General features: G+C 36.7%; 1 protein-coding gene across 1 annotated transcript; it reads left to right on the top strand.

Annotated features, from left to right (window-relative positions):
- Positions 1–2,891: 2,891 nt before the first annotated feature.
- LOC106079455 (uncharacterized) lies at positions 2,892–22,887 on the top strand. Its single transcript, XM_056040684.1, has 11 exons — positions 2,892–3,025; positions 5,600–6,969; positions 9,030–9,555; positions 10,342–10,742; positions 11,023–11,151; positions 11,875–12,086; positions 13,482–13,537; positions 14,525–14,675; positions 15,435–15,553; positions 19,224–19,393; positions 21,867–22,887. The coding sequence occupies exons 2-11, from the start codon at positions 5,659–5,661 to the stop codon at positions 22,671–22,673; spliced, it is 3,882 nt and encodes a 1,293-aa protein (XP_055896659.1). The 5' UTR covers positions 2,892–3,025; positions 5,600–5,658; the 3' UTR covers positions 22,674–22,887.
- Positions 22,888–27,052: the final 4,165 nt, after the last annotated feature.

Genomic DNA, 27,052 nt, shown 5'->3' with positions numbered 1-27,052 from the left:
TTTTGAATTATATTTGTGGAATTTGGAGATGAATGGCTTTGTTGTAGACTGTTGGGTATTAATGCTGGGATTTGTTTTGGCAGCTTCTAGTTCTAGTTCTTTTTGTCTAGTTTCTAGTTCTTTTAATGTTTTCTGATGAGCTCTTTCAGCAGCTCTTTCTTCCCTGTCTTTTTCCTCCCTTTCTTTCTTTTCTATTTTGGCTAGCTCTTTTTCTATGAATTCCCTCTTTTTATCCCCCTCTAGTTCCATGACTTTCACTAGCTCTAGAATTTTGTCATAGGAAGACATGTTTAATGCTTTGTGTAGTTAATTAAGTGAGAAAAGAAAAAAAATGTACTGTGTTATACTTGTCAATACAATGTGTGTCAATTATCTTACATGTGTATATTGTACAACAATAAAAAATTCAATCTATGGTTACAATATAATGAAAGAATGTAGTGATAATTGTGAAACAAATGTATAGATCTAGATCAAAATTTACTCAGTTACTCAATTATAGACTATTCAAATTCAATAGTCATAAATTTCAACATATATTATACATGTGTGCTGTTGTGCCAAAGTAAAATAGTAGAAAAATGTAAATTAATAAAAGAAAGAAAAATATATGTACAGTATAAGTAAAGAGACAAACACAGAAACAATATAGAGAACAACACAGTCTGCTTTTAAAGAAATTAATAAAAAGTAGAAATGTGACAAGAGAAATACAGATATATGGATACAGCACTTTTAAACAAACAACAATATAGATACAGATTAAGTACACTGACAGAAATACAAACAAGACTCAACAGCTAAATAAATAATTTCCCACTATATTCTATGACCTCCGTACCAACAAGGAGAGCCTCAAACGCATTGGGCCTTATAGAGGTTAAAGAACAAATAGGATAGACCCTAATAGATCCTATTGTTATGATAGTTCATAAGATAGTCCCTCTCCAGCCACCCTTAAAAAAAAAACTTTTAGAAAAATGAAAATGGTTACTCACTAGTGACTATCTTCAATAGTCAACAATACTTAATTGGATACTTTAAATTCAACAATACTTAGTTGGATGCTTTAAATTATATCAATGTATAACAAATATATTCAATAATTGATCAAAACTTACAGGGGCTTTCTAGTGTAGTCTGATGTAGATAAGCTCGATACTCTTAGTGTAGATCCATAGTCCAGTTATAATCGAATCATAGAATAAATCAGTGAAATAAGGTAATATATCCAATAGTCCAGTCACAAATATATAATATATATCCAATAACGAGCTCAATAATCCAAACAGAATTAATTATACTGGTAGCTAGTGATCCAATAACGGTTTAGTACAAATAGTATGGGCAACGATGACTAAGATGACAAATAGTATATGTATATATAATCCAAAGTACTTGATCTTTTAGAAGATAATCCAAATAGTATATGTATATATAATCCAAAGTACTTGCTCTTTTAGAGGATAATCCAATAGTCTATGACTGACTTAATTAGCAATATAAGACAGGAGAAGTTTTTCACAGAAGATGTTATGGAGAGGATTCTCTTCAGAAGATGTTGTGGAGAAGATTCTCTTCAGTTAGGACGATATGGTGGTATCACGTGCCCCAGTGTACCACAATTTGTTACTGGAACAGTGAACAAATGATTAGGTGAGTCTCAAACGACGTACACCACGATGAATCGTCGACTTGAATGACGTCGGAATTGATTGGTACAGACAGGTAGCTGTACTCCGGCTTCGGCTTTTCTTCAGTACTTGTTTTCACCCATATTGCGGCTCATCAGGCATGACTGTATTCAGTTTCATACATACTAATTAAATCGACTCTTATGTGTATGATGATGTTAAGGTAGTGGATCTCTGAGAGTTGAGATGAATGGGCCTTGACCTGTTTTGTTGACTGTTGTTTATCATCAATCTGCATCAGATCTTGGTTTCTGGTTGTTTCAACTTCCCGATCTAAGATAGCATATTAAGATCTAGGAATCGCTCTGAGATCATGTTGTAGCAAGGCCACCTGAGTTGATTTCTTATTGAAGAAAAGTTTATTAGCCCTCTAAGTTCGTTAAATTGTTTTCGCCGCCATGGTGAAAGAAAAAATAGTCCTTGTACTTCTACGCCAGATGGAATGTAGACAATCGACGATTTACTTGTTAAAGAGTGTAGGTTCGTTCTGTCTTTAAGACATACTGGCCACCAAATGTCAAATGTCACCTATGTTGTAGGTCCATACTGCATACTGGCCACCAAATGTCGCTACTTGGTTTTGGCTGTAGGCGTAGCGGCGTGGGTGCGTCCGTGTGTTGTAGGTACCTCTTCTGGTACGGCTATAGTACTCCTCTTAACGATGTACTTTATTAGGCGCACTAGATTTGCAAGTGCGCAACATTACTAGTATACTAAGGTCTCCAACGACAACATTTAGAATTACTGATGAACACACTGGTAGCAGACGTAACGTTTATTATGTATAGGATAAATCACAGAAAATACTGGCGACTTCAGCCGTCACAAAATATACACCAATAAATACTGGCTACTCGTGCCATGTGGAATAAGTAATCACATCAATGGAATGTTCAAAATATAAGTCCGAAGAAAACTCTCAAGTTAACATTAAATCAAATTCATTAAGGTACATATTACAGACAGAGAAAATCGTACATCCACTCTCTGCTGGAGTTCTTCACTAACTAACTTTTGACCCTTATTTTAGAGTCCTTTAACTTATTCACTTAACCTCGTGCTTGCCCGCACGGAATATTACAATAGGTGACTGAGTATCACTTCATGTCACAGAGGTTCTAAAACTGGACTGTGACAAATGGCACTAGGGAAGAAGGAGCACTTGTACACATTTTTTCTAGCGTATGGAAACATTTTGCGCACCATTGAGTAGGTGTGAACCTAAAAGCACTGTTTCAGACTTCACCATGTTTGTCAAAAGAGAAAACATGATCACAGAGCTCACTGATCTGCTGTAAAAAAATGGCCTTTGACTCTTTGTTGATGGACTGGTAAGTCTTTGAGGAAGGCTCACCAGACGTCGGTCTTGTCCGTAAGGAATGGGTCTAAAATGTAAAAATGTTCAGCTTTCAATCTGATGTTCTAATCTTCTTATCTTTTCGTATCTAATTTTAGAACTAGATCTAGGCCTACGTCCTACGCGCATCCATGTGTTAATTTAGTCATGCATGTTTATTAGAGACTTTAACTCTGCCAAGTCATCGGTTTTCTTGTCTAATTCAGGCAACCCGTACTGTCTGGGAATTTGTCCTAGCATATGAAATAAGATAGATCTATGTGCCCCCATCTTTAAGTATTTTATTTGGTTGTTCTTTTGAATTTCAAAAAGGAGGACACGTTGTTTTTTTTTTGTTATTGACAACATTCTTCATTGCTGTTGAAAAGAAACGTATAACTCAGAGCTCCTCCTAGACTATAGATTATATTTTCGCATTTCAGGGCATAAGACTAATACCGAAAATTGTTTTCGCCGATTAACACGTTTGGTGGACAAGAGCGACTTTTTATTGACTCAGGAGCATTCTTCTTACAAAGTAGACCTACAAATCGAATAGAATGTCGCACATATTTGTGCGAATGTTGAACTACTACTAAAGGTGACCTTATCTAAGACTTACAGGGGAGACTATCCGAGCGTTGATTTGTTCCCATTGCTTTTTGGTTTCCTCTCCTTTTTTTTATTACAATACCTCTATTTAAGTCCCTCCTTCATGGAGGAACATGGGTGGGAGGGCGGATGCTGATCTCAAATAAGGCTCTAAAGATTTTCCTAGAAATTTAATAGTTGATGTATATACCTGAGAAAAGAATTACTAGCTCGTTGGTCACACTGGAAAACTCTAGTTTGACCTTTATAATTTAAAAAATAAGTAAATGTAAATTTGGCTTTACTAGACTTAGAACAGAGTACATTTAAGGTTGCTTCAATTTTATTGAAAGACTATCCAAGCTTTACAAATATTTTTTAACGTAAATCTAATATAGATTACATCTAGATTCTAAAACCAGAAGTAGATCTAGATTTAGACTAGATCTTAAGAGTTCAAAATCAGAAGACTAAGTCTAGTAGGCCTACCTATTAGATCTACAAGTCCATATTATGATGGCTGCCTGGTCGTGCGGTTTGCACCCTGGACTGTCGTTCAGATTCATCGATGGTCCCGGGTTCAAACCCTGCCCGCTCCCATCCCCCGTCGTCCAGCGGGAGGTTTGGACTAGGAAGTAATTATCTTTAACTCTGAAGGAACATCCGAAACATATAAAACATTTTACAAACAAACATTAATAAACTAGTGGACCCGTGGGGTAGCATACGCCGGAAGTATTTATGTAGGCAGCGTATTGTCCAGCAGAGTGTATGACTGTGCTTCTATGAGTAAGAACAATGGACAGGGCGTCGCCATAGTTATCCCAATGTTCGCAAACAAAGCTTACAGCTGTCTTGCGAAGTTTGAGAGCAACAGTCTCGTCGATGACGTTTTCCCAGAAATATGTGACTGAAAGAAATAAACAGTTACCTGATGCAGGCATTTTGATTACATTGAAAGACCTGTTGACTCCATGAAATATATGTGAAGCAGTGGCCATGGTTAGGAAACGAAGGGCAATACGAAGGGGCAAAATCGAAACAAAGCTACAGAAAAAACATGCAACTATTTAAATGACACCAGATAGTGACGTGTGTAAAAAATACACACATAAATGTAGTCAAATATAGAAATATAGAAAAAGAAAGATTACTTGTTCTCCTCCCCCTTTTTTTTTATTTTCTGAGCCGTGATCTCTGTCGCCGCGAAGGTTACGTGGGATAACTATAGTTCGACTTGCAGAAATAAAAGAGTTATCTTTCCATGAATTTTTCATCGAGGATTAGAGAGTCGGCGTGCGTGCGTGGTGTCCCGCATGGTTGGGCGAGAAGAGAATATATATATATATAGATATTCGCCAAAGTACATGTAATAATTTCTGCCGGTTGAATCGGTAAATACATACGTTCATGCATCTGGCGGTGTCAAAATCACGGGTTCGACACCCGATTTGAACAAATATTTTTAAAAACTTTTAATTTAAATATTTTATTAAATTTTAAGTTGTATAAAAAAAAGTATTGTCTTATAAAATGTTTTTCTTGTTGCACTCCACATTGTATTCTAGTGTTGTTATAGTTCAACTTCATCCTTTGAATACATTATAGCCTGTGAATTCTGGTATCTGTTACATTGTTTTGGAACGGCTCTTTCTATCTCTTTTTTACACCTTGCGCTAATCTGCTCTTTTTCTCTCTTTTTTCTCTTTCTCTAACCCCCTCTCTCTCTCTTTCTCTCTCTCCTCTCTCTCCTCTCTCTCCCTTTGCTCCTCTTCTCATTCTCTCTCCTCTCCTCCCCCCTTTCTTTTTTTTCCTTCTAAAAATAGGTTTCCGACATAGACTTGTATGTTCTCCCAGCACTTTATATGGCTATTCATTCCTATTGAAAAAATGAATATAAATAGATAATCCATTTGCAACAAAACTTATGAATTAAACGAAATTTCAATATTTTTATCTTCTTTTCTTTTTCCTCCAGAGATTTCAAACAATACAAATTGTGTTGAGGTAAAAATAGTAGCAGGCATTAAGGTCAGAATGGAAAGTTCTGCAGACAATCAAGGGCCGACCTTAACTCTGCTACACAATGACTTGACTCGCTTGGAGTTCATCTCGCAGAAAAATCGGCACAGAAAAGGCGCCAACACGAAAAGGTTTTCAGCCAGGCCATCATCGGTCCCAAAAGTATTTCCAGAGCACGACTTGTCGAGTGTAACTCGAAGTCAGTTTGTCACCTCATCAGCAAAGAGCATGACTCAGTGTACTTTGAATAACAACAAAAAGGAGCCCCGATGGCTGCTGAGACATCCAAGTCCCACGCGAAGATTACGAGGTGCACCGAAACGACCAACGGACATACCATGCACAGTAAAATCATGCAATAACAGCGCTTCTGAAGCTTTTATAGATACTAAAATGGCTTGCCGGTTAATTCGATCAAAACACGTGTTGCCCGGAAAGGAGTTAACAGACAGAGTAAATCCAGAAGCCGAGGGAAAAAACGGAGTTCTAAGCTTAAAGATTGATCACTCGTGGAAGTCTGTCGATAAGAAATCGAGCGTAGATGAGCCAATCGGAAATGCTAAATGCGAATTATTTCACCAACTTTTGTCAGAGAGTGTCTCTAGTAATTCTATTCCGACACTGCCAAAGCTTTCGGGAGACTTACCAGAGTCAACTATGCAGGCAATCCATAAAGATCTCAACCAAAGCTCTAAAAAGAATCTAGCCAGCGGCAGGTGGCACAACTGGATGAAAACAAAATATGAACCTAGTTTCGACTTGGCAAAGGACAGAAAAGCAGCACCGCTGTTAGGACCAAGCGGCCTCAATGGGAGTAGCTGCTCTTCTGAAAGTGACAGTAGTAGGCCTAGTTCTAGTTTAAGAGCAGGCGAACTGTACAGCTCGTGTTTTCCCTTGTTGGTCAAAAATTATTCCCAATCAAAAGTCCATCGACGTTTCCCAATGCAAAAAGCGATCTATAAAAACGTACCTACCACTAAAGGCATTACATCGCAGAGGGACGACACATCTGGGAAATCGCCCGAATGTTCTGAAAAGGACGACGCCTCGTACTGCTCCGGCAGGTGTTGCTGTGATACGTTCAACTGTTCCAACTCCTGCGAGGCGGTGCACAAGTCCAGTCTAAATCTTGACAGCAGAAGCTTGAAAACGGATGCTTTACAGCAATGTGGCGTCACCGAGTCTGAAGACATGCCGTTTTCCTCTCGGAAACTGCATCGAGGTCCAAAAGCGTCAAAAGATTCACGAAAGCTTCAGAAACGTCACATGGCTAGCAAAGTCACAAGCAAACTCACAACTAGTAGGACTGTTTGTTTGGAGCAGCAGGTAATTTTTTTTAATTTTTTTTTGGATTCGGCATATTTTAAGACACAGAAGATAAGTTGAATCTTTTAATATTTTGAGTTGCTTCTTAGGAAACGCTGTGACTGGTTTTATGTCCGTCTGATATATTTGCATTCCAAAAGCTAAATGTTTGGTTGAAAATCTGATCTCATCATAGTCTGTATCCTGTTCAAATAGCAAGTTCCAATAGTTCTGATCTGAACTTTTCTATTGCTGTTCATTAAATAGGGAAAAAGCTTTTACCCCTACACCCCCACACCCCCCCTCTCTCTCTGTTGTAGGCCTATATATAGGCTACGATTGTCTTCCCACCAATCTATGGATCTATTTATCTAGCTAAATATAGTAGCATATGCGGATGAACATTATTTCTATCCTGTGTGATCAATGAAATGTCATGCATGGCCGTAGTGACAAGTTTTACTTTATCTCAATTATTTACTCTTCTAACCCACATCTCTGGCAACTGCGTTTCATAGGTATCCTGCCCATCTCAAGACCTCTGGGAGCAGATGACGTAAAGCGTGGTGCTGAGTGGCCTCCCAGACGAGGGGTCTTGAGTGCACATTTCGGTGAAATGGGGTTTTGAACTTAGGGATCTTAGGACGCCCCTGAGTCTACCCAACTCAACTAAGTGCCTAAGTGCCTAGCATATCTAACATGGCGGTTGGTCGTCATGACACTCTCGTTCAGCGTCGGCTATAGAAACAAATGAGCCTTTTAAAAAAACTCAACTCCAGTTGACGAACAAAGGTCTCAAAGTGGAGCATGACAAAAGTAAAAGCGAGAGAGAGAGAGAGAGAGAGAGAGAGAGGACAATATCGTTATTTTGATATTAATCTTAAAAATTATTGTATTCTTAATGTGAGGAATTATTTCAATTTCTTATAGATCTAGTTTTAGCGCTGGCTGCCTTGTCGTGGGGTTTGCGCACTGGACCGTCGTTTGGATTTATCGATGGTCCCAGGTTCAAAACCTGCCCCTCCCATTCCCCGTCGTCCTGCGTGAGGTTTGGATAAGGAAGATAAAATTCCACTCTGAAGGAACATCCGAAACGTGTCAAAGATTTTGATTGGACTGTAGTTATTATATATTTGTTACAAAGCTTATATCAACTCACTCTGTCTGTCTGTCTGGTAAAAAGTTTGTACACATTATTCCCCCGACACCTAATCTCAGATCACGCTAAAATTTTGCACAATCAAGAATCAATAAAAAAAAAAAAAAAAAAGTTAATTGACTATTATTAATTATTTTGTTTTGTATCTCGAACAAGGGAAAGAAATTGTACTTGACTGAGGTGGTATAAGCGGAATTAGTCTTCTTCATAGGTCGCCGCTTTAAAATAAGTTTGAAGGAAACAATAGATAACTTAAGAATCTTCTAGTTTCATACATACCTCAGTAGCAGAGTGGTTAGAATGTCGGCTTGAGGAGGCTTGAGTCATACGTTCAAATTCATGTCATTCCCTTTTTAAATGAATGGTTTAAAAAAACAATTACGATCACATCCACCTAGATATCCCTTTCTTCCCTCCCCATCCCCCATTTCCCCAACTGGACCAAATAAGTGATAGGATCATAGAGTATTGAGAAAGCTAAAAGCATGAAATAACGCTAAACAAAAATTATTGGTAACAATATTTCTAATTGCACAAATTTATTGTGATTGGTCTTGATCTATTACAAACTTAATTATATGACTGATACAAACTAAACGATACCACTACACTTCGTATAAGCTTTGTATTTTTTAAAAAAGTATTTAGCTAAGGGAAAGGGGGGTATCTGCTTAAACGTTGCAGTGATCGTGATCGCTTTTTAAATGAAATAATTAATTATCAATAGTTCATTTTTGTATTGATCCTTGTTTTGTCAGATACAAAAAAGAAATGTGCAAAATTTTAACTTGATCCGAGATTGGGTGTGGGAGAAATGATTTTTACATGCTTTTTACCAGACATACAGACTGAGTTGATTTAAACTTTGTACTACTAATTTACCTTTGAATCAGTTCATTTAACGTGTTTTATTCTTTTTTAGGATATCGTCAACTGCAGCAACGTATGGAAAAGTATTATAAAGAGTAGAGATTGGAAGAAATCTGAGGTCAAGAGTCAATGCATGGTGGGAGCGGAAAGGAACGAGAACTCAAGCACCATGACTTTCGAATCCGAAAAGAAAAGACAGTCTGAAGACATTGAGATAGAACCACCAACAGAAGCTGATGTTCAAAGCAAAGAAGACTCACAGCCCGATGAAAGGGAACGAAAAATGGGCGGAAAATCGACCTCAGCTCTGTCCACATTAGGTTTCGAGTCGAACGTTAATCAGTTCAAAGACTTGGGTAGCAAGACTCTAAAACGAAACAGAAGAACTTTTAGATCTGTGAGGAATTACATGCAAAGGTATCCACCGGAAAGGGACGAGATATTCTTTCCTTTTTACCGCATGCTCCCGCAATGTACAGAGACCCCTGCGGCTGGAGGATCTTGGCAAACCTCGCTAGACAGCTCTAGTGACCTCCATAAAGAAGGAATTGAGAAAGAAGACGTTCCATCGTGTAACGGTATGGTTGAGGCAGCAGACGACGGCAATCTTAAAAAAAAAAGAGTTCGCGAGATAGGTGACCAATAAAACACTTTAAATGAACTAAATGTTCACTTAGTACCTCGGTAGTCTTCTATGTTATGGGTGTGCAGAGTACATTAGTACTATTGCATAATTAGACCAAAGATTGCCGAACTCTGCTAACTAGTAATTTAAGATTGTTCATCAAGTTGAAAAAGGAGCATTAAATGACTTCTCTTTTTTAACAAGTCTTGCCATCTAGAGATTAAAAGCTCTCTCTCTCTCTCTCTCTCTCCGTTTTTCTTTTTGGGTGTAATATTCAATTGCTTTGAACAAATTGCCACAACCTACGAGTGTCTCCCGCCTTTAAAAAAAAAACACACGCGTTTTTTAAATCTCCATTTTCAAAAACAAATATGTGTTCAATGCTTTCTAACAAACGGACTACAGGAACTGTGGAGTGGAGTTTATAAATGCCCTTGCAAAAACGTGTGGACGACGCAATGGTTAGCCGAATCAAAAATATGTCACTAATCTACCCGAGTCCATTAATTAACGCTGTCTTAGATCAGCTGATTTCTATGTTTCTATGTCGTCTCTATTACTAAAAATGGCCAATGCTTATATTTTGTCTTGGTACTAAAAATTTCAATGCTTATATTTTGTCTTGCTACTGAAAATCTCTATGCTTATATTTTGTCTCTGTTACTAAAAAGTTTCAAGGTTTCTATTTCCTGTTTCTTTCGACTGCATAGCTCTTTCCTTTTTATTTCTTGACAATTAGAGGACAAGAAAGAACAGGCTGAGGACACACATCAAAGAAGACACACCAATGATACAACAGACAACAACGCAGACACTTCCATGAACATCGCGGAACATGGCAGAACCACGTGTGGCAAGAACTCTTGCGACGAAAGCCAGTCTGAATTCTTCCCAACTCGAAGGTCTTCAGACGATGAGGACGTGGACTCCAACAGTAGGGAGATGACAGAACAACACAGTACGTCCTCCCGAGTTCAGAGGACTAACCATGACCTTGCACAAGAAGAGGTTCCAGATTCAGTGAGGTGGACTTGCAGAGTTAAAGGATATGAAATCATTCGCCATCTTGTGCGTGGATCCCCGAATAGTTTCAGCAAACTGTTTCTTGCTAGCAATACATACAATCCGTCGTATTCTCTGGTAAGTATCTAAGAAATTTACCTCAATTTCTTATTGCATTTTGTTACACAAGTACAAATTAATTCATTCCACTGACATCAAATATTCCAATTATATTTTACAAATTGAGACCACTCGTCTTTTTATTTAATGACGACAACCTATATTTTAATTTCTATAAACATATATATATCCGATCATTCTTTGAGATATGTTTATACTACTTTATACATCACAGTTTCGAAGGATCGAGTATTTATAACATATCTTTCCGATCATTCCTTTGGTGAATTCGTTACAGGTGGAGATCATATCATACAAACAACCTTTTACTAATATCTTGACAAGTTTTTATTGCAACGACGCCACAACACTTCAAAGACATAGAATGAGAGAAAGATCATTGGCAATAACACTACACAAAAATCTAGTAAGTTTTGAAATGTATCATAAGGCTACGTTAGGAGAGCCACGTTTGTTGGCCCTTATAGTATGCGAACACTCATCTTTGTAGACATTAGCTTAGAAATTCAATTACAAAGCTCATTGAATAAATAGACATATTTCATAGAGTCCTCCACTTAAAATTCGCTGTCGGAAGAGAGATATTGAAGGACTATATAGATTTACTTTACCAGTCAACACAATTTAGTATAATAATGAGATTGTCTTTAACTATGTACTATGCGAATAGATATGTTTATTAGGATACTTTTTTTTGTCCTGGCAATGTCTGAAGTTTCTTCCCACCTTGTGTCCACTGTTCTGAGGTACTCCATGAAAGTGTGCAACAATGTATACGGGATGTTCCTGTTTGCGCTTTCCTCGTATTGACCTCCGTGTCATCGCAACACTTGGTATGCGTAGTTCATTTTGTCAGAAAACATGCCCCGCAAACCTCACGCGACCCTCTGTCACAACATCACAAAGTGGTCGACTCCCAGTTTGGCATAGGATTTCCTTATTTGAGACCAAATCTCTCTAAGTGACTCCTAAAATCCGTTTATAGTCTAAGGCATTTTTGTTGAACCATTTAGTCTTTTCTCACTTTTGGCAGATGACTTCCATGTCTCACATGCATATGTTGCTGTTGAGATGTCGATTGTGTCAAGTATTGAACCAAAAAAATTATTTGACTGTCCTCTTTGTCCAGGTGACGTTACTACACAGGTTCTGCACAGAGCACATGGTGTATCAGGTCACCGAGCACATCCCCTGGCCGACATTGACACACCTGATTAGCACATCGTTCACCGGCTGGGTTGGCGCTCTAAGAAAAGGTCTTTCGGAGAACACGCGCAGGAGTATCTTTAAACAGATCTGCCACGGCATTGAACACCTCCATCTTCTAGGTATCGTTCATGGGTAAGTAGTTCAACTGCGCTCGTGTGGGGGGGGGGCACAACATTCCTGGCATTATGTTCAGCATAATACAGATAAAACACCGTAATATTAGACATGATGAAACATCACAGACTTTGGACATGATGAAACATCATGGACTTTAAACTTGATGAACCATCATAGGCATTAGACATAATGAAACATCATATATATTAGATATATATTAGATATGATGAAACATCATAGACATTAGATATGATGAGACATCATAGACATCAGACATGATGAAACATCATAGGCATTAGACATGATGAAACATCATAGGCATTAGACATGATGAAACATCATAGGCATTAGACATGATGAAACATCATAAACATTAAACATGGAACATCATAGACATAGATAGATAGATAGATAGATAGATAGATAGATAGATAGATAGATAGATAGATAGATAGATAGATAGATAGATAGATAGATAGATAGATAGATAGATAGATAGATAGATAGACAGACAGACAGACAGACAGACGGATGGACGGACGGACGGACGGACAGACAGACAGACAGACAGACAGATAGATATATAGATAGATAGATAGATAGATAGATAGATAGATAGATAGATAGATAGATAGATAGATAGATAGATAGATATGTAACAGTGGTTAGAAATTATTTACTTTAAAAAACATGACAAAACAATTAGTAAAGAATGAAATCAAGCAAAGCAATTAGGTGGCTGGCTGCCTGGTCGTGTAGTGTATGCCGCTATTTCACGTCGTCATGCTGGAGGTTCATTTCTTCAAACCTAAAGGAACATCTGTGACGTGTAAAACAAAAACAAAAGAAGACATTTGATGGAATCTGTTAATGTCTATTTTTGATACAGAAAAAAAAAGATGGCGTATCGGGTCAGTACGCAAATAGTGTCACGTCATAAACTCATACGCCTTCTTCTATCCAGCTTTTTTGCTGCTGAGCTGTGAACGTACTGTGCCAAGGAAAAATAGTGTGTTGTTCTTTTCAGTTGTTCAGCACTGCCGTACAGGATGTGACTCAGAAAATCCGTGACCTTTTTCTAAGCCATCAAAGGTCATCGTGTCAACAAGCTTACAATTTGAGATCCAAATAGGCTTGAAACGTAGCACGGAATTCAAAACGTAACCCCGACACTGTTAGTACTTCAAAGTGACAACTAAATAGCAGGAACACATTGTTCAAATAATCACTTTAACATTTACCATAAACCTTCTTTTACAAACAATTGATTTACAGACAGTATAGTTAACAATCAAAAAAAAAAAAAAACATAGGGCGCCCAAAAGACAATTTTACTTTGATATATGTTCAATTGATCTAGAGTCTATATCTAGAGAAATACGTTGTCAGTTTTTGGGCTCTATCCAACAGGGGTTTGAATTGTAACAACGTTCTTGTGTCAGACAAACTGGAAGTCAAATTGACAGGTAATAAGTTTCTGTTTTTTAGCTTTTAGTTTATTTACAGAAAATCCCATTAATTTATTATACTAATAAAAGAGTGATTCAGTAGAGCGCTACACTTGCAAGGTGAGTGTAAGCCAAATTACGAGTTTTAAGAGCTTCTTCAGTTCATCCTGTTACGTTCGTTTGTGAGTATAATTTCACAAGATAGCTTGACAAACAATGAACCTTACAGAGCGATAGTTGTAGTTATTTGCGGGTGATCTTATTCAGTCATTGACAGGAAAAGATTTCTAACATTTATTTCATTGTCAGCTCATGCCTGACAGTCAGAATGTAGATTGCAGTTAATGTCTGACCGTCCTGCTGTCAAAATGTATTTAATCATTTATATCCGACTGTCCTGATGTCAAGATGAATTTAACAATTTGTATCTCGGCGTATGTATTTTATAATTTATTTCTGACTGACCAGATGTTAGGGTGTATTTTATTATTAGTAGCTAGGAAGATGTTTTTTATAATTCATATCTGACTAGTCTGATGTCACAATGTACTTTATAGTTAATGTCTTGTTGGCCTGATGATAATGTACTTCATCGCTAAAATCTGCCAGGTCGTGATGATAATGTACTTTACAGCTAAAATCTGCCAGGTCGTGATGATAATGTACTTTACAGCTAAAATCTGCCAGGTCGTGATGATAATGTACTTTACAGCTAAAATCTGCCAGGTCGTGATGATAATGTATTATGCTGGCTTGATTGATTTCTGGGTATACATTGTTATTTTAACTTGATCGTTTTGAATACATTTTAAAGTACAAGATCACTCCAGATATTATGAATCTATTAGATATTTTAAAATTTAAAGTAGGGTGTGCGTCTGTTTTTCCATGAGCGGCTGTCAGGGACCAAGATTACAATCAAGACTAGTTAGCTTTCTATCTCGACTTTGAGCATCTACACTCTAGAATGCACGTGAACATTTTGTTTGGTAAAATACTTTTCAGACTATGGCCCTGCCTGCCAACGTTTAGCATTAACCTATGACCCCTTGAGAAACCGCATGCTGTCAAGAGGCAACCCGTATGACAGCTATACTCCCCCGGAGATGATGTCGGTGACCGGTTCCTGGACAAGGAGCTGCGACGTCTGGTGCATGTGAGTGTGTCGCTATGAAAAGATTTAGGTCAAACCTTGTTGAATTCTAATTAGTATTCTTATTACTGTTATTTATTTGTTGGTCCGTTAGTTTTAAAGACTGTGTAACGTAATGTAAATGTTCACACGAAACGTTCACCACAGTACTCTACTCTTTGTTTACGTATTGATTTTTAAGATCTGGTATACATTCTTAGAGCAGTGAAATTCAGTTAGAGAGAAAAACAAAAGCAAGAGAAAGCAGTATGAAGAAATGTAGTGACAATGTAATGGAACTAAAGAAAAAATGTAAGAAAAAGAAAAGAGGAAGATTGGGAGATAATTTTGTTCAAAGCTCTTGTCATACTTCACTGGGGGCTTACTAAATAACAAAAGAAATTTGTGTTACAAGGAAAAGAGCTTAAAGAAATGTGATTCTACGGTGCTGAAAAATGAAAACAAATTCTACAGAGGATCTATTACTAGATTTAAATTTATCGCCTAATATATTAAATTAACAAACTCATAAGAAAAACCTAATGAAACTCTGGGTGCTCTTCTAGAGCGAGGCCTGTGGCGGTCGCCGCATTGACCACCACCAAACGGCGCTTCTGCTTATCTGACGCTACCATTTACATAAAAGAAAAATTAATTGTAAAAACTTCAAAATACTAAATCAAAATGATAAATATTGTGAATTCTTAAAAATAAAGCTACATTTATCTGCTTGTGTGTGTGTGTGTGACCAATAATTTAACCCATTGTGTACGGTATTATCAGAGGCATCGCACTTCTAGAAATGACGTTAGGTGAGATACCTCCTTCCCTCATCAGAACAATCCGGCTGAAAGGAAACGCCAAGAAAATAGACAAAGTGAATCTGGAGAACTGTGGTTATCGTAAGTTAGTTTACAAATCTAGTCTTTTGAGTTTTGAAAGTGAATCTGGAGAACTGTGGTTATCGTAAGTTAGTTTACAAATCTAGTCTTTTGAGTTTTGAAAGTGAATCTGGAGAACTGTGGTTATCGTAAGTTAGTTTACAAATCTAGTCTTTTGAGTTTTGAAAGTGAATCTGGAGAACTGTGGTTATCGTAAGTTAGTTTACAAATCTAGTCTTTTGAGTTTTGAAAGTGAATCTGGAGAACTGTGGTTATCGTAAGTTAGTTTACAAATGTTTAATGTTTAATGTTTTACATGTTTCGGATGTTCCTTCAGAGTTGAAGATAATTACTTCCTAGTCCAAACCTCCCGCAGGACGACGGGGGATGGGAGCGGGCAGGGTTTGAACCCTGGACCATCGATAAATCCGAACGACAGTCCAGCGCGCAAACTGCACGACCAGGCTTTTGAGTTTTGAAAGTGAATCTGGAAAATTATGGCTATCTATCGTGAGTTAGTCTGGAAATCTAGTATTTTTTTATTTACATTTATGCAAAATATTTTTGTTACTGACGGTCGTTGACTTGTAGCATCAAACTGCTGGTTAACAACTAAATCACTGTAGACGTATTAGATCTTAACTAATAAAACTTGAAATAACTTGAATAACTTCTTTTGTGAACAAAACTCAATAGAACTCTGATTAGAATATAGACAAAATCAAGTTGATATGAGATCAAATAAATGTACACACACACACTCACTCCATAACAGTTACGATATACACACAGGACACACAGTTAATGAGGAGAACTAGGACGGTACTTATAAGCAGCAAATGAACAATCGTGCTTTGAAAACACTTTCGCTTTAAAAGTTGATCAAAGTCAGTTTTTTTAGCTCCCATTTAGGTTCTTAAATGACTAAAATACAGTGAGACATAGAAAAAACCATATGAAGAAATGTGATAGCTATATAGTGGAACCGAAAGCAAAACGTAAGAGATGAAAAGAGAAAGAGCGCGAGAGACTTTGAAACAAACAACCTAATAATGTCAAGAACGTCAGACCGAGCGGTCACTGTTGACAACTATACAGTGAAAACGAGAAGAACATAAAGATAATAGTTTAAAAAAAAACTTGTACGAAATGTAATTGTATTAATTAATTAGGATGAGTCATGTAATTAAATTTGTAATGTAATAGACCTAGACCAGTGGTCTTCAACCTTTTTTGGCCTACCGCCCCCTTTTCGTATTTTTTCGTTTGAAAAATTCGCCAGCGCCCCCCCCCCCTTCTAAGAAAAACACTTATAAAGAAGCTTGAGAAGGCAAATTTGAACAAAACGTCATTTATTTATTAATTTGTATGCTGTCAATAACACTTATCCCGCATGGGAGACGACCGCATGCCAAAGGCAGACTTCTGTGGCGAGCTTAGAGGAGGACGGGGTAACAAAGGTGCCTCCCGTAAGCGCTATAAAGATTCACTAAGGCGCCATTTCGTCCTCACTGGCTTAGAGGAAATTACCTTGCTGCATTCTCTGGCAGCAGATGGCCTCTGAGAGAGACAGTTGGAGAGCTCTCACAAAAGCTGCTGTACAACATTTGCAAATCAAAGAAAAGCCATTTTTAAAGACAGGCGCAAAATACGGAAAGAAAACTGAAATAGGCCGCCAGCGGACAATGGCTTTGTCTGAACAAATTTCGGGAAAATATGCATGTCGCAACTAGGTTTGTGTAGTTATGTGAAACACTGCACTCAGTCTTAATCTTCGGAATCGAAGACATTGCCATTATTATCATTATACTAAAAATTATGTAAAATAATTTGCTGTGATAACACAAAAAATATATCTCATTGTCATGAATTTCTTTCAAATCCCAAGAATAGTGCCCTTTTAAAGTATTGAATATTAGGGCCTAATGTTTTTAGGTTTAATTGTTAATTTAATTTTATTTTTAATATAAACTTTATTATTGCTGAATTCACTACAAAATGAAATTAAGCTAATGGGAACCTTGTGCCTCCTGCAGTCTGATAATATTAGAAATTTCAAGCTTTAAATTAATCAAAGCAAGGCGAAGGTCTTCTCTAGTGGTTACATCCAGTCTATTTCTTTGCTTATTCATTTAGTTTGTTACGCACTAAATCTATATTAACCATGTATGTTATGGAAAAGCTAAAAATAATTCCATTTTCAACCAGTTTTGGAATTTTACTGAAACATTTAAGTGCAGCCACATCTCTGTTGTGCCTCCTGTGTTAACATTCTTTTTACTGAAGACATAATTTTGTAAATCTATTTTTTTTTTTACCTGCAAACTGAATTTGAACATCAGTAACAGATGTTTAATGATTGTCATTTATATTTAATTTATTTATTTACATCCTAGAAGCGAAGCGTAGTTTCTTCATAGCGCATTGTTATGTGAATTGCATAGATATCGGTGTCCTTGGGCAGTAATGCGTTAGATGCCTAGCATGGAAAACTTTTTTTTTAGCCTGCTTTAAGTCATCGCCAACTGTTGAATCTTCCTGTTTTATCAAAAAAAAATTAAAAAATTCAAAAAGTGTATTTAAGAACTTAACAAAACGAGCATTCCTTTAAAAATACAGCGAACTTCAGTTTACAAGTTTAACATCTTTCTCATCATTTGTTTCACAAAACCGTTGAAAGATGCGCTTATTTTCGGTACGGGTTTGTATTTTATTTAGATTCCAATAGAAAACAAATTGTGGGCTTAACTTTTCTAAAGATGTTACCTGTGTATCATAACTCACAAGGTGAATAGTGAATAGATCTGTTCTCCAACGTTGTTTCTGTTCTTAAATTAGAAGCAAGCTAACTCTAATTTGACTATATTTATAGCGCCCCCGTTGAAAACCACTGATCTAGACCAACAATAATTAATCTGTGCGATTAGAAATATTTTTACCAATTATTTTTGTTGAGCCCTATTTCATGCTTTTAGCTTTCTTAACACCTTATGATCCTATCACTTGGTCTGGACCAGTTGGGAAAATGGAGGAAAGGGGGGGGGGAAGAAAGGGACATTTGGGAGAATTTGATCCTAATAGCTTTTAAAAGCATTTATATAAAAAAAATGGGGGGGGGGGGCGGGAAACGACCTGAATTCGAACACATAGCTCAAGCCGACATAATAACCACTCAGCTAGTGAAGTGCTTATGAAAATAGAAGATTGTATAGTTATCTGTTTTGTTTTTTTTTTGTTTTCAAACTTACTTAAAGGCGGCGACCTATAAAGGGGACTAATTCAGCTTATACCACCAATTCAGTCAAATACTATTTCTTTCCCATGTTCGTGATATGAAAAAAAAATTAATTAATAATAGCTAATGAGCTGATTGTTTTTTTTTTTTCATTATTCTTGTTTTGTCAGGGAAAACAAATAATTGTGAAAAAGTTCAGCTTAATCCGATATTTGGTGTCAGAGAAATAACGTGTACAAAATGTTTAGTAGACAGACAGACAGGCAGTGTGAGTTGATAGAAGCTTTTTAAAACAAAATACTTTTCGCTACAAGTGAGGAACATAAAAATTTGACTCTACTTTCTTTGCATATCTATACTTCCGTATTTTGTACAAAAAGCCTGTTATTTATGAATTCGAGTCTATGTTTGAAAATGTCCAATATAAATGTTTTGGCTCTTATTCTTTCCCTTTAGAACTAAGTTTGTTGATCGACAAAATCCTACAGTCCAGACCCTCTCAACGGCCTCACGTCTCAGCACTGACCAATCATGCCTGGCTATCTGATGGCACAGAGTTAGCTCTAGTGGTTAATCTTGACGCTAAGAAAGTGACTAAGCGTACGGATGGCTCAACATTCCCCTTGGTGAGTGATCTTAGTTTTTACAAAGCTTATATCAACTCTGTCCTGATCCTAGTTTTTACAAAGCTTATTTCAACTCTGTCCTGATCCTAGTTTTTACAAAGCTTATATCAACTCTGTCCTGATCCTAGTTTTTACAAAGCTTATATCAACTTTGTTTTGATCCTAGTTTTTACAAAGCTTATATCAACTCTGTCCTGATCCTAGTTTTTTACAAAGCTTATATCAACTCTGTTTTGATCCTAGTTTTTACAAAGCTTATATCAACTCTGTCCTGATCCTAGTTTTTACAAAGCTTATATCAACTCTGTCCTGATCCTAGTTTTTACAAAGCTTATATCAACTTTGTTTTGATCCTAGTTTTTACAAAGCTTATATCAACTCTGTTTTGATCCTAGTTTTTACAAAGCTTATATCAACTCTGTCCTGATCCTAGTTTTTACAAAGCTTATATCAACTTTGTCCTGATCCTAGTTTTTACAAAGCTTATATCAACTCTGTCCTGATCCTAGTTTTTACAAAGCTTATATCAACTCTGTCCTGATCCTAGTTTTTACAAAGCTTATATCAACTTTGTTTTGATCCTAGTTTTTACAAAGCTTATATCAACTCTGTTTTGATCCTAGTTTTTACAAAGCTTATATCAACTCTGTCCTGATCCTAGTTTTTACAAAGCTTATATCAACTCTGTCCTGATCCTAGTTTTTACAAAGCTTATATCAACTTTGTTTTGATCCTAGTTTTTACAAAGCTTATATCAACTCTGTTTTGATCCTAGTTTTTACAAAGCTTATATCAACTCTGTCCTGATCCTAGTTTTTACAAAGCTTATATCAACTTTGTCCTGATCCTAGTTTTTACAAAGCTTATATCAACTCTGTTTTGATCCTAGTTTTTACAAAGCTTATATCAACTTTGTCCTGATCCTAGTTTCTACAAAGCTTATATCAACTTTGTCCTGATCCTAGTTTTTACAAAGCTTATATCAACTCTGTCCTGATCCTAGTTTTTACAAAGCTTATATCAACTTTGTCCTGATCCTAGTTTTTACAAAGCTTATATCAACTCTGTTTTGATCCTAGTTTTTACAAAGCTTATATCAACTCTGTCCTGATCCTAGTTTTTACAAAGCTTATATCAACTTTGTCCTGATCCTAGTTTTTACAAAGCTTATATCAACTTTGTCCTGATCCTAGTTTTTACAAAGCTTATATCAACTTTGTCCTGATCCTAGTTTCTACAAAGCTTATATCAACATTGTCCTGATCCTAGTTTTTACAAAGCTTATATCAACTTTGTCCTGATCCTAGTTTTTACAAAGCTTATATCAACTTTGTCCTGATCCTAGTTTCTACAAAGCTTATATCAACTTTGTCCTGATCCTAGTTTTTACAAAGCTTATATCAACTTTGTCCTGATCCTAGTTTCTACAAAGCTTATATCAACTTTGTCCTGATCCTAGTTTTTACAAAGATTATATCAACTTTGTCCTGATCCTAGTTTTTACAAAGATTATATCAACTTTGTCCTGATCCTAGTTTCTACAAAGCTTATATCAACTTTGTCCTGATCCTAGTTTTTACAAAGATTATATCAACTCTGTCATGCACTTGGAGATGTGGACGTCAATAAAGAAGGTTCAAGAAACTGAACCGTGGCTCAGCTGAGAAGGATCATACAGAGATCATAACACCAATATAGAAATCCTTTCCTGCACGGGCACACGCCTCTAAGTGAAATGGTGGTCGAATGTCCTCTGATATTAGACGAAACGAAATAGATTTGCCAAAGTCAGTTGAAACCTGAGGTCGAAAAGAGGGAAGCGAAAACAGGGTCGTCCACGTTTAACATGGCACCAGCAGAGAAAGTTGTGGAAGTCGCCAATGACATGACCGATCTTTGTGGAGAAGCTTTACGTTTAATGCACTGAACGGCGCAAAAGGAACTAAGTCTAAGCTAAATTAAAATTTTCCCCGACTTATAATTATGTAAATAGAGACAGATGCCAGGAAAAGAAGACAAAAGTCGACACTCTGGCTAGCCAAAAGGAGGGACTCCTACTGTAAAGAAACGAAAGCTGAGCTGGTTTGGTCATATTGTAAGACATGGCTCACCTTCAAAGGTCATCCTTCAAGATAAAGGGAAGTAGCACGAAGAAAGTGTCGTCCAAAGAAAAGCTGGCTAGAAAACCTAAAATTATGGGCCGGCTTCTCTATTGATATCCTACTAAGGACAATTGCTGACAGAGAAAAATGGAGGGATGTGGTTACGCGAACTTTCACAACACCCCCAAGACCAAAGTCAAAGGACAGACGATGATGATGACGGTGAAATAGAGACATTACTTTGTTACAAAAAGAAAATAATGTAAATCTTCATTACGCATTTTGTTTTATTCTTCACAACATCATTGAATAATAAAGTTTACATATAAAATATGTTAGATGTTTAACTACAAGTATTTATTCTTTTACAGCCGAAGCGATTGCAGAATCGATCAATACCGACATCAGAGGCTTTTTATGACAGCTCAGACTCGGAGAGCAAAACCCCAGTCCTTGAAAATCCAGTCAACTGTGAAGATTATTATGATGTCTTGAGCTTAACATGTGCTGAGAAAAGCTGTGTGTGCAACGAATGTGGCTGGACAATGGATGTAAACCCCTGCGGCTCCGCGCACAGCGGTTCGTGCATTCATTCGGAATCCAACACAAGTTTTGAGCATGGAGATAAAACAAGCTCTGAATCTTTGGGATCAGGTGAGGACCCGAATTATCGGGTTGCCTCTGAAGGAAAGGCTGTCACAGGGTTTTTATCAACCTTGGTGGCTAGTTTAGACAGTTCGTCGAGTAGCAACATTGAAAGTAGAAGTCTTACTAAAGTTCTGAAACCCAGCGATAAACCTTGGTTAAGAAGAGGTCTGGTTACTGGAATTCCTCCGCAACCAAGTCACTCGAAAAAAGTCCAGCTGTCCTCTTGTTCTCCTTTTCCGACCCATCGCCAGAAATCTCCGAGGACAAATTCTTCGAAGTCCGAACGCTTCTGCAATGATTCCAACTGGACAAAAATATTTCAAAGCTATTTAGACTCCGGGGACCACAAATCCAATTCTTTCAATTACCCCAATGATGACACGCCTATGACAGCATCCACCGACTGCAACGACGGGTTTGTTTTGGAAGGAGACGACGAGGCTTTGGAAGAGATTGAGAATCTGATTCAACAGGAAGAAAGAATGTTTTGGGGTAGAGAGTTTGGAAAGATATCCCAAGAGGCTGCTTAACGCCACTAGTAACATAACAAGCTTAGGATTCTAATAAGCTATTTACATGAGACTAACAATAAGAATAGACGCAGTGATTTTAGAGGATATATTCCATAAAGATAAAGAAGTTAATCATTTCCAAAGGCAACATAACATATGACAAATGACTATATAAGAGAAAGTATGATAGAGTGATAACGTTTAATAAAACAAACTACAATGATGAGACACAAAACAAAGTGTAAATTTATCTTTCAGTCAGTCTCTCTCTCTCTCTCTCTCTCTCTATCTATCTATCTATCTATCTATCAATCAATCTATCTATCTATCTATCTATCTATCCATCTATCTATCTATCCATCTATCCATCTATCTATCTATCCATCTATCTATCTATCTATCCATCTATCTATCTATCTATCTATCTATCTATCTATCTATCTATCTATCTATCTATCTATCTATCTATCTATCTATCTATCTATCTATCTATCTATCTATCCATCTATCTATCCATCTATCTATCTATCTATCTATCTATCTATCTATCTATCTATCTATCTATCTATCCATCTATCTATCTATCTATCTATCTATCTATCTATCTATCTATCTATCTATCTATCTATCTATCGTCTTTTGTTTGACCTTCCGTCTCTCTGTCTATTGATTGATCAATCCAATTTTTCTGCCAAAATGTGTCGCTATATTCTTTTCAGTTAATATTGGGTCTTCTCGTAAGAACGTAGTATCTATGAATTTAAAATAAGCAAAAGAAAAAAAAGATGACTTTAAAAAAATATTCGAAGGGAAAGAGCCTCTGATTACTTGCCATTTATATGAAAATGGCAGAGTTTAGCTCCCTTTCTGTCATATAAAACAAAATTAATTAATTAGTAATAATTGATAGATTAATTGGTTAATTTTTGGATTGATTCCCGTATTATCATCGACTAGGAATAAATTAGACAACATTTCAAGTTGATCCGAGACAGACAAAATGAGTTGATATAAGCTTTGTAATAAGATCAAATGTACTCAGATGACAAGAGTTTAACCACAACATACACTAGGACAACACTACAATCCAATCCTAGAATTTAATCAGACAATTTGAAACGCACAAGTAGAAGTGCTTGTTTCTACACGACTTCAGGCCATTTGAGTATTTATCATTTAGTAGTACATTTACAAGTTCTCAGCTACCTAATGATGTATTCTTCATTGGTTTTCTTTTGTTGTTGTTTTTTTGGGATGGTCTCCTAAGAGGAAAAGCCGCTATTAGTTTTGTGTAGTTTCTCTGTCGGTATGTTCGTTTCTCCGCCTCGTTTAGATTGCAAAAACGAGAAATGACAAAAAATCCGATATTATATTTTAGACCTTGCAAAGTTCTGATGCCTGTGTTTTTTTTTCCTCCCTGAAAGAGAAGTTTTTAATTTTTAAAAACTAAATACGCAAGCATTTTTTAAAAATTGAAACTACACAATTTTTTTTACAAACTATTCACTATTAATAGTTGAAACAGAAGAAGCAAGAGAGAAGCAATAGAGGCTATATTGCTCTGTACATTTTTACAACATTACTTCTATAATTTATATCTGTTGTAAAATATAAAAAATATTTTGTATTAATATTACTAAATTTTCTGCTATACAAGCTACTGATAATTTAAATATATTGTTTATTTTTATTTTACAAGAAAAAGAATGCATTTAGTAGGTATAATAATAATAATAAGGCTTGGCTTCGAGTACGAAGATTAATAAAGAATACAGTATTTCCCATGGCTACGCAGGCCTGACTGCGACCTACATACTTCGCCACACCCAGTACAGACATGATCATTGGTGGTTAATTTAGATTTTCTTTTCGCCGTCTACCTCTGTCCTCGGCAGTGGATTTGATAAGGTTTAATATGGTATATTACTAGTATTACAGACATAATCATTGGTGGTTAATTTAGATTTTCTTTTCGCCGTCTACCTCTGTCCTCGGCAGTGGATTTGATAAGGTTTAATATGGTATATTACTAGTAGATACCACCTGTGTATATTGATAGATCCATTAGACACTTAATCATTAGATGTAGTGCGGAATCTTGGAGTTTTCTTCGACTCAACACTATCTTTCCACCCACACATAAGTCAGCTCTGCAAAGGTCTTAATCTGCAGCTGCGCAGATTAGGCCAGATCCGACCATATTTAACAACGGAGTCAACAAAAACGCTAGCTGTGGCATTTATACTCTCCCGCCTTGACTACTGCAACGCCGTGCTAGCAGGTATACCTGATGACAAAATAGCCAAGCTGCAACGTATACAGAACAACGCCGCTCGAATAGTCCTTAAAAAAACTAGACAAGATTCTAATACTATGTTCTTGCGCACGCTCCATTGGCTTCCCGTGAAAGCGAGAATCGATTACAAGGTCGCCACACTTTGCCATCAGTGTATATATAACGAGATGCCCTTGTACCTTGGCGAACTGATTACTCCATATGTCCCCCAGAGAGCCCTGCGCTCAATGGACTCAACGCTTTTAGTAGTGCCACGTTTCTCCCTCAAAAGCTACGGTCTGCAGGCTTTTTCAGTTCACGGACCAAAGGTTTGGAACTCACTCTCCATTGATCTCAGACAGACAACATGCTACACCACTTTTAAGAAGAACATTAAGACCTATCTGTTTAAAACTTTTTTAGATTAACTGTCATTTTAGCTGTCGTGTTTGTGTTTGTAATGTTATTACAGCGCCTTGAGCCTACATTTTGTTTGTTAACAGCGCTTTATAAATAAAATTATTATTAAATTATTATTAATAGATAGGCTTTTCACAAAACAATCAGTATACTTATCATTTAATATCATCTATTAGTCTAGGCTCACAATGAACCATATCTTAATAACAATCAACTGATTCAATAGATATGAGTATTACCAATGAAATAAGAATAATAACACTAATATGTCTCCGAACCCTGTGATATCATGTCGTCATTCAGCCTAACATTATCATTTACAATAATACCGGCAACACTCTCGACATGCACACGTGTCTTCTGTTAGTATTTTGGTGGAGATGGGGCTGTGGTTGTTGATTGTCTGTAGCTTATAGCCTTTGTTATTTGCCCGAGTGAACCACTTCTGGGGCCCATTCTGAGTTTGTGTGTCCACATAAACTATCTTTGTAACCTTTTTTTTTATATATAATCTAATTAAGATATTTATGTTTGAAACGTCTCATACCGAGATCAGATAATAAAAAACGTATTATAAATTTGACATGTCGGAGCAGCTACGTATGGATACAAGTAGATATACATAACTTGTCCATTGTTTCTTGAACAGGTTAATGCAACGAGAACATCAGACGATTTAAAATGTGCATAATGCGTACACAAAACCTCTCGTGGCTCTCTATATATAAGTCCATTCATCAATCTTTCTGTCTTAGTCTATTTGTGAGCAATCATGTGAGTCTATTTGCAAAAAAGAACAACACACACACTAAACCTCTCTTGGTTCTTTTTATTTAAGTCCATTCATCAATCTGTCTTAGTCTATTCACTTGTGAGCTGATGTGGCCATCATGTGAGTCAATTTGCAAAAAACAACACACACACTAAACCTCTCTTGGTTCTTTTAATTTAAGATAAAGTCACACACACTAAACCTCTCTTGGTTCTTTTAATTTAAGATAAAGTCACACACACTAAACCTCTCTTAAAGTCCATTCATCAATCTGTCTTAGTCTATCACTTGTGAGCTGATGTGGCCATCATGTGAGTCTATTTGCAAAAAACAATCTATTTGCAAAAAACAATACACACACTAAACCTCTCTTGGTTCTTAATATTTAAGATAAAGTCCATTCATCAATCTGTCATAGTCTATTCATTTGTGAGCTGATGTGAGTCTATTTGCGAACAAACAACGCATCGAACCCAGCAGGTGCTGCAAAGTTGAGCAAAGTCATGTGCATACGAAGTGGACAAGATATGTCGGCTTCATGGGATGCAAATAGCATACAATGTCACTAGGCAACTATGTGTACATATTACAGAGTCGCACATGCTTTGATCAGTGCCAGATCTGGATTGGGCACCAAAACCAAAATATTTATTTGCATTATAAAATGACTGCTTTCTAGCCCTAACTTTGTATGAGGATATGTCATGCGACAACATAAAGGATCCGAAATTATATCACAGTGACCAATTAAATACTTTAATCGCATTTTACACAAATAGTAAGTGGTTAAGTCCTTTTAGCGCTGGCTAAACACTGTGTCAAGTGTCCTTTTCAGACCTTGCGATCTCTAGGGCAGATGATGTATTGTAAAGGTCATCTGTTTCTGTGGCCCACGGTTAACAAGGGTGTCATGTGGCCCACGGTTAACAA

The sequence above is a fragment of the Biomphalaria glabrata genome, chromosome 9, assembly GCF_947242115.1.
Source record: "Biomphalaria glabrata chromosome 9, xgBioGlab47.1, whole genome shotgun sequence".
Lineage (NCBI taxonomy): Eukaryota > Metazoa > Mollusca > Gastropoda > Planorbidae > Biomphalaria > Biomphalaria glabrata.
This window is presented reverse-complemented; position numbering and strand designations above follow the sequence as displayed.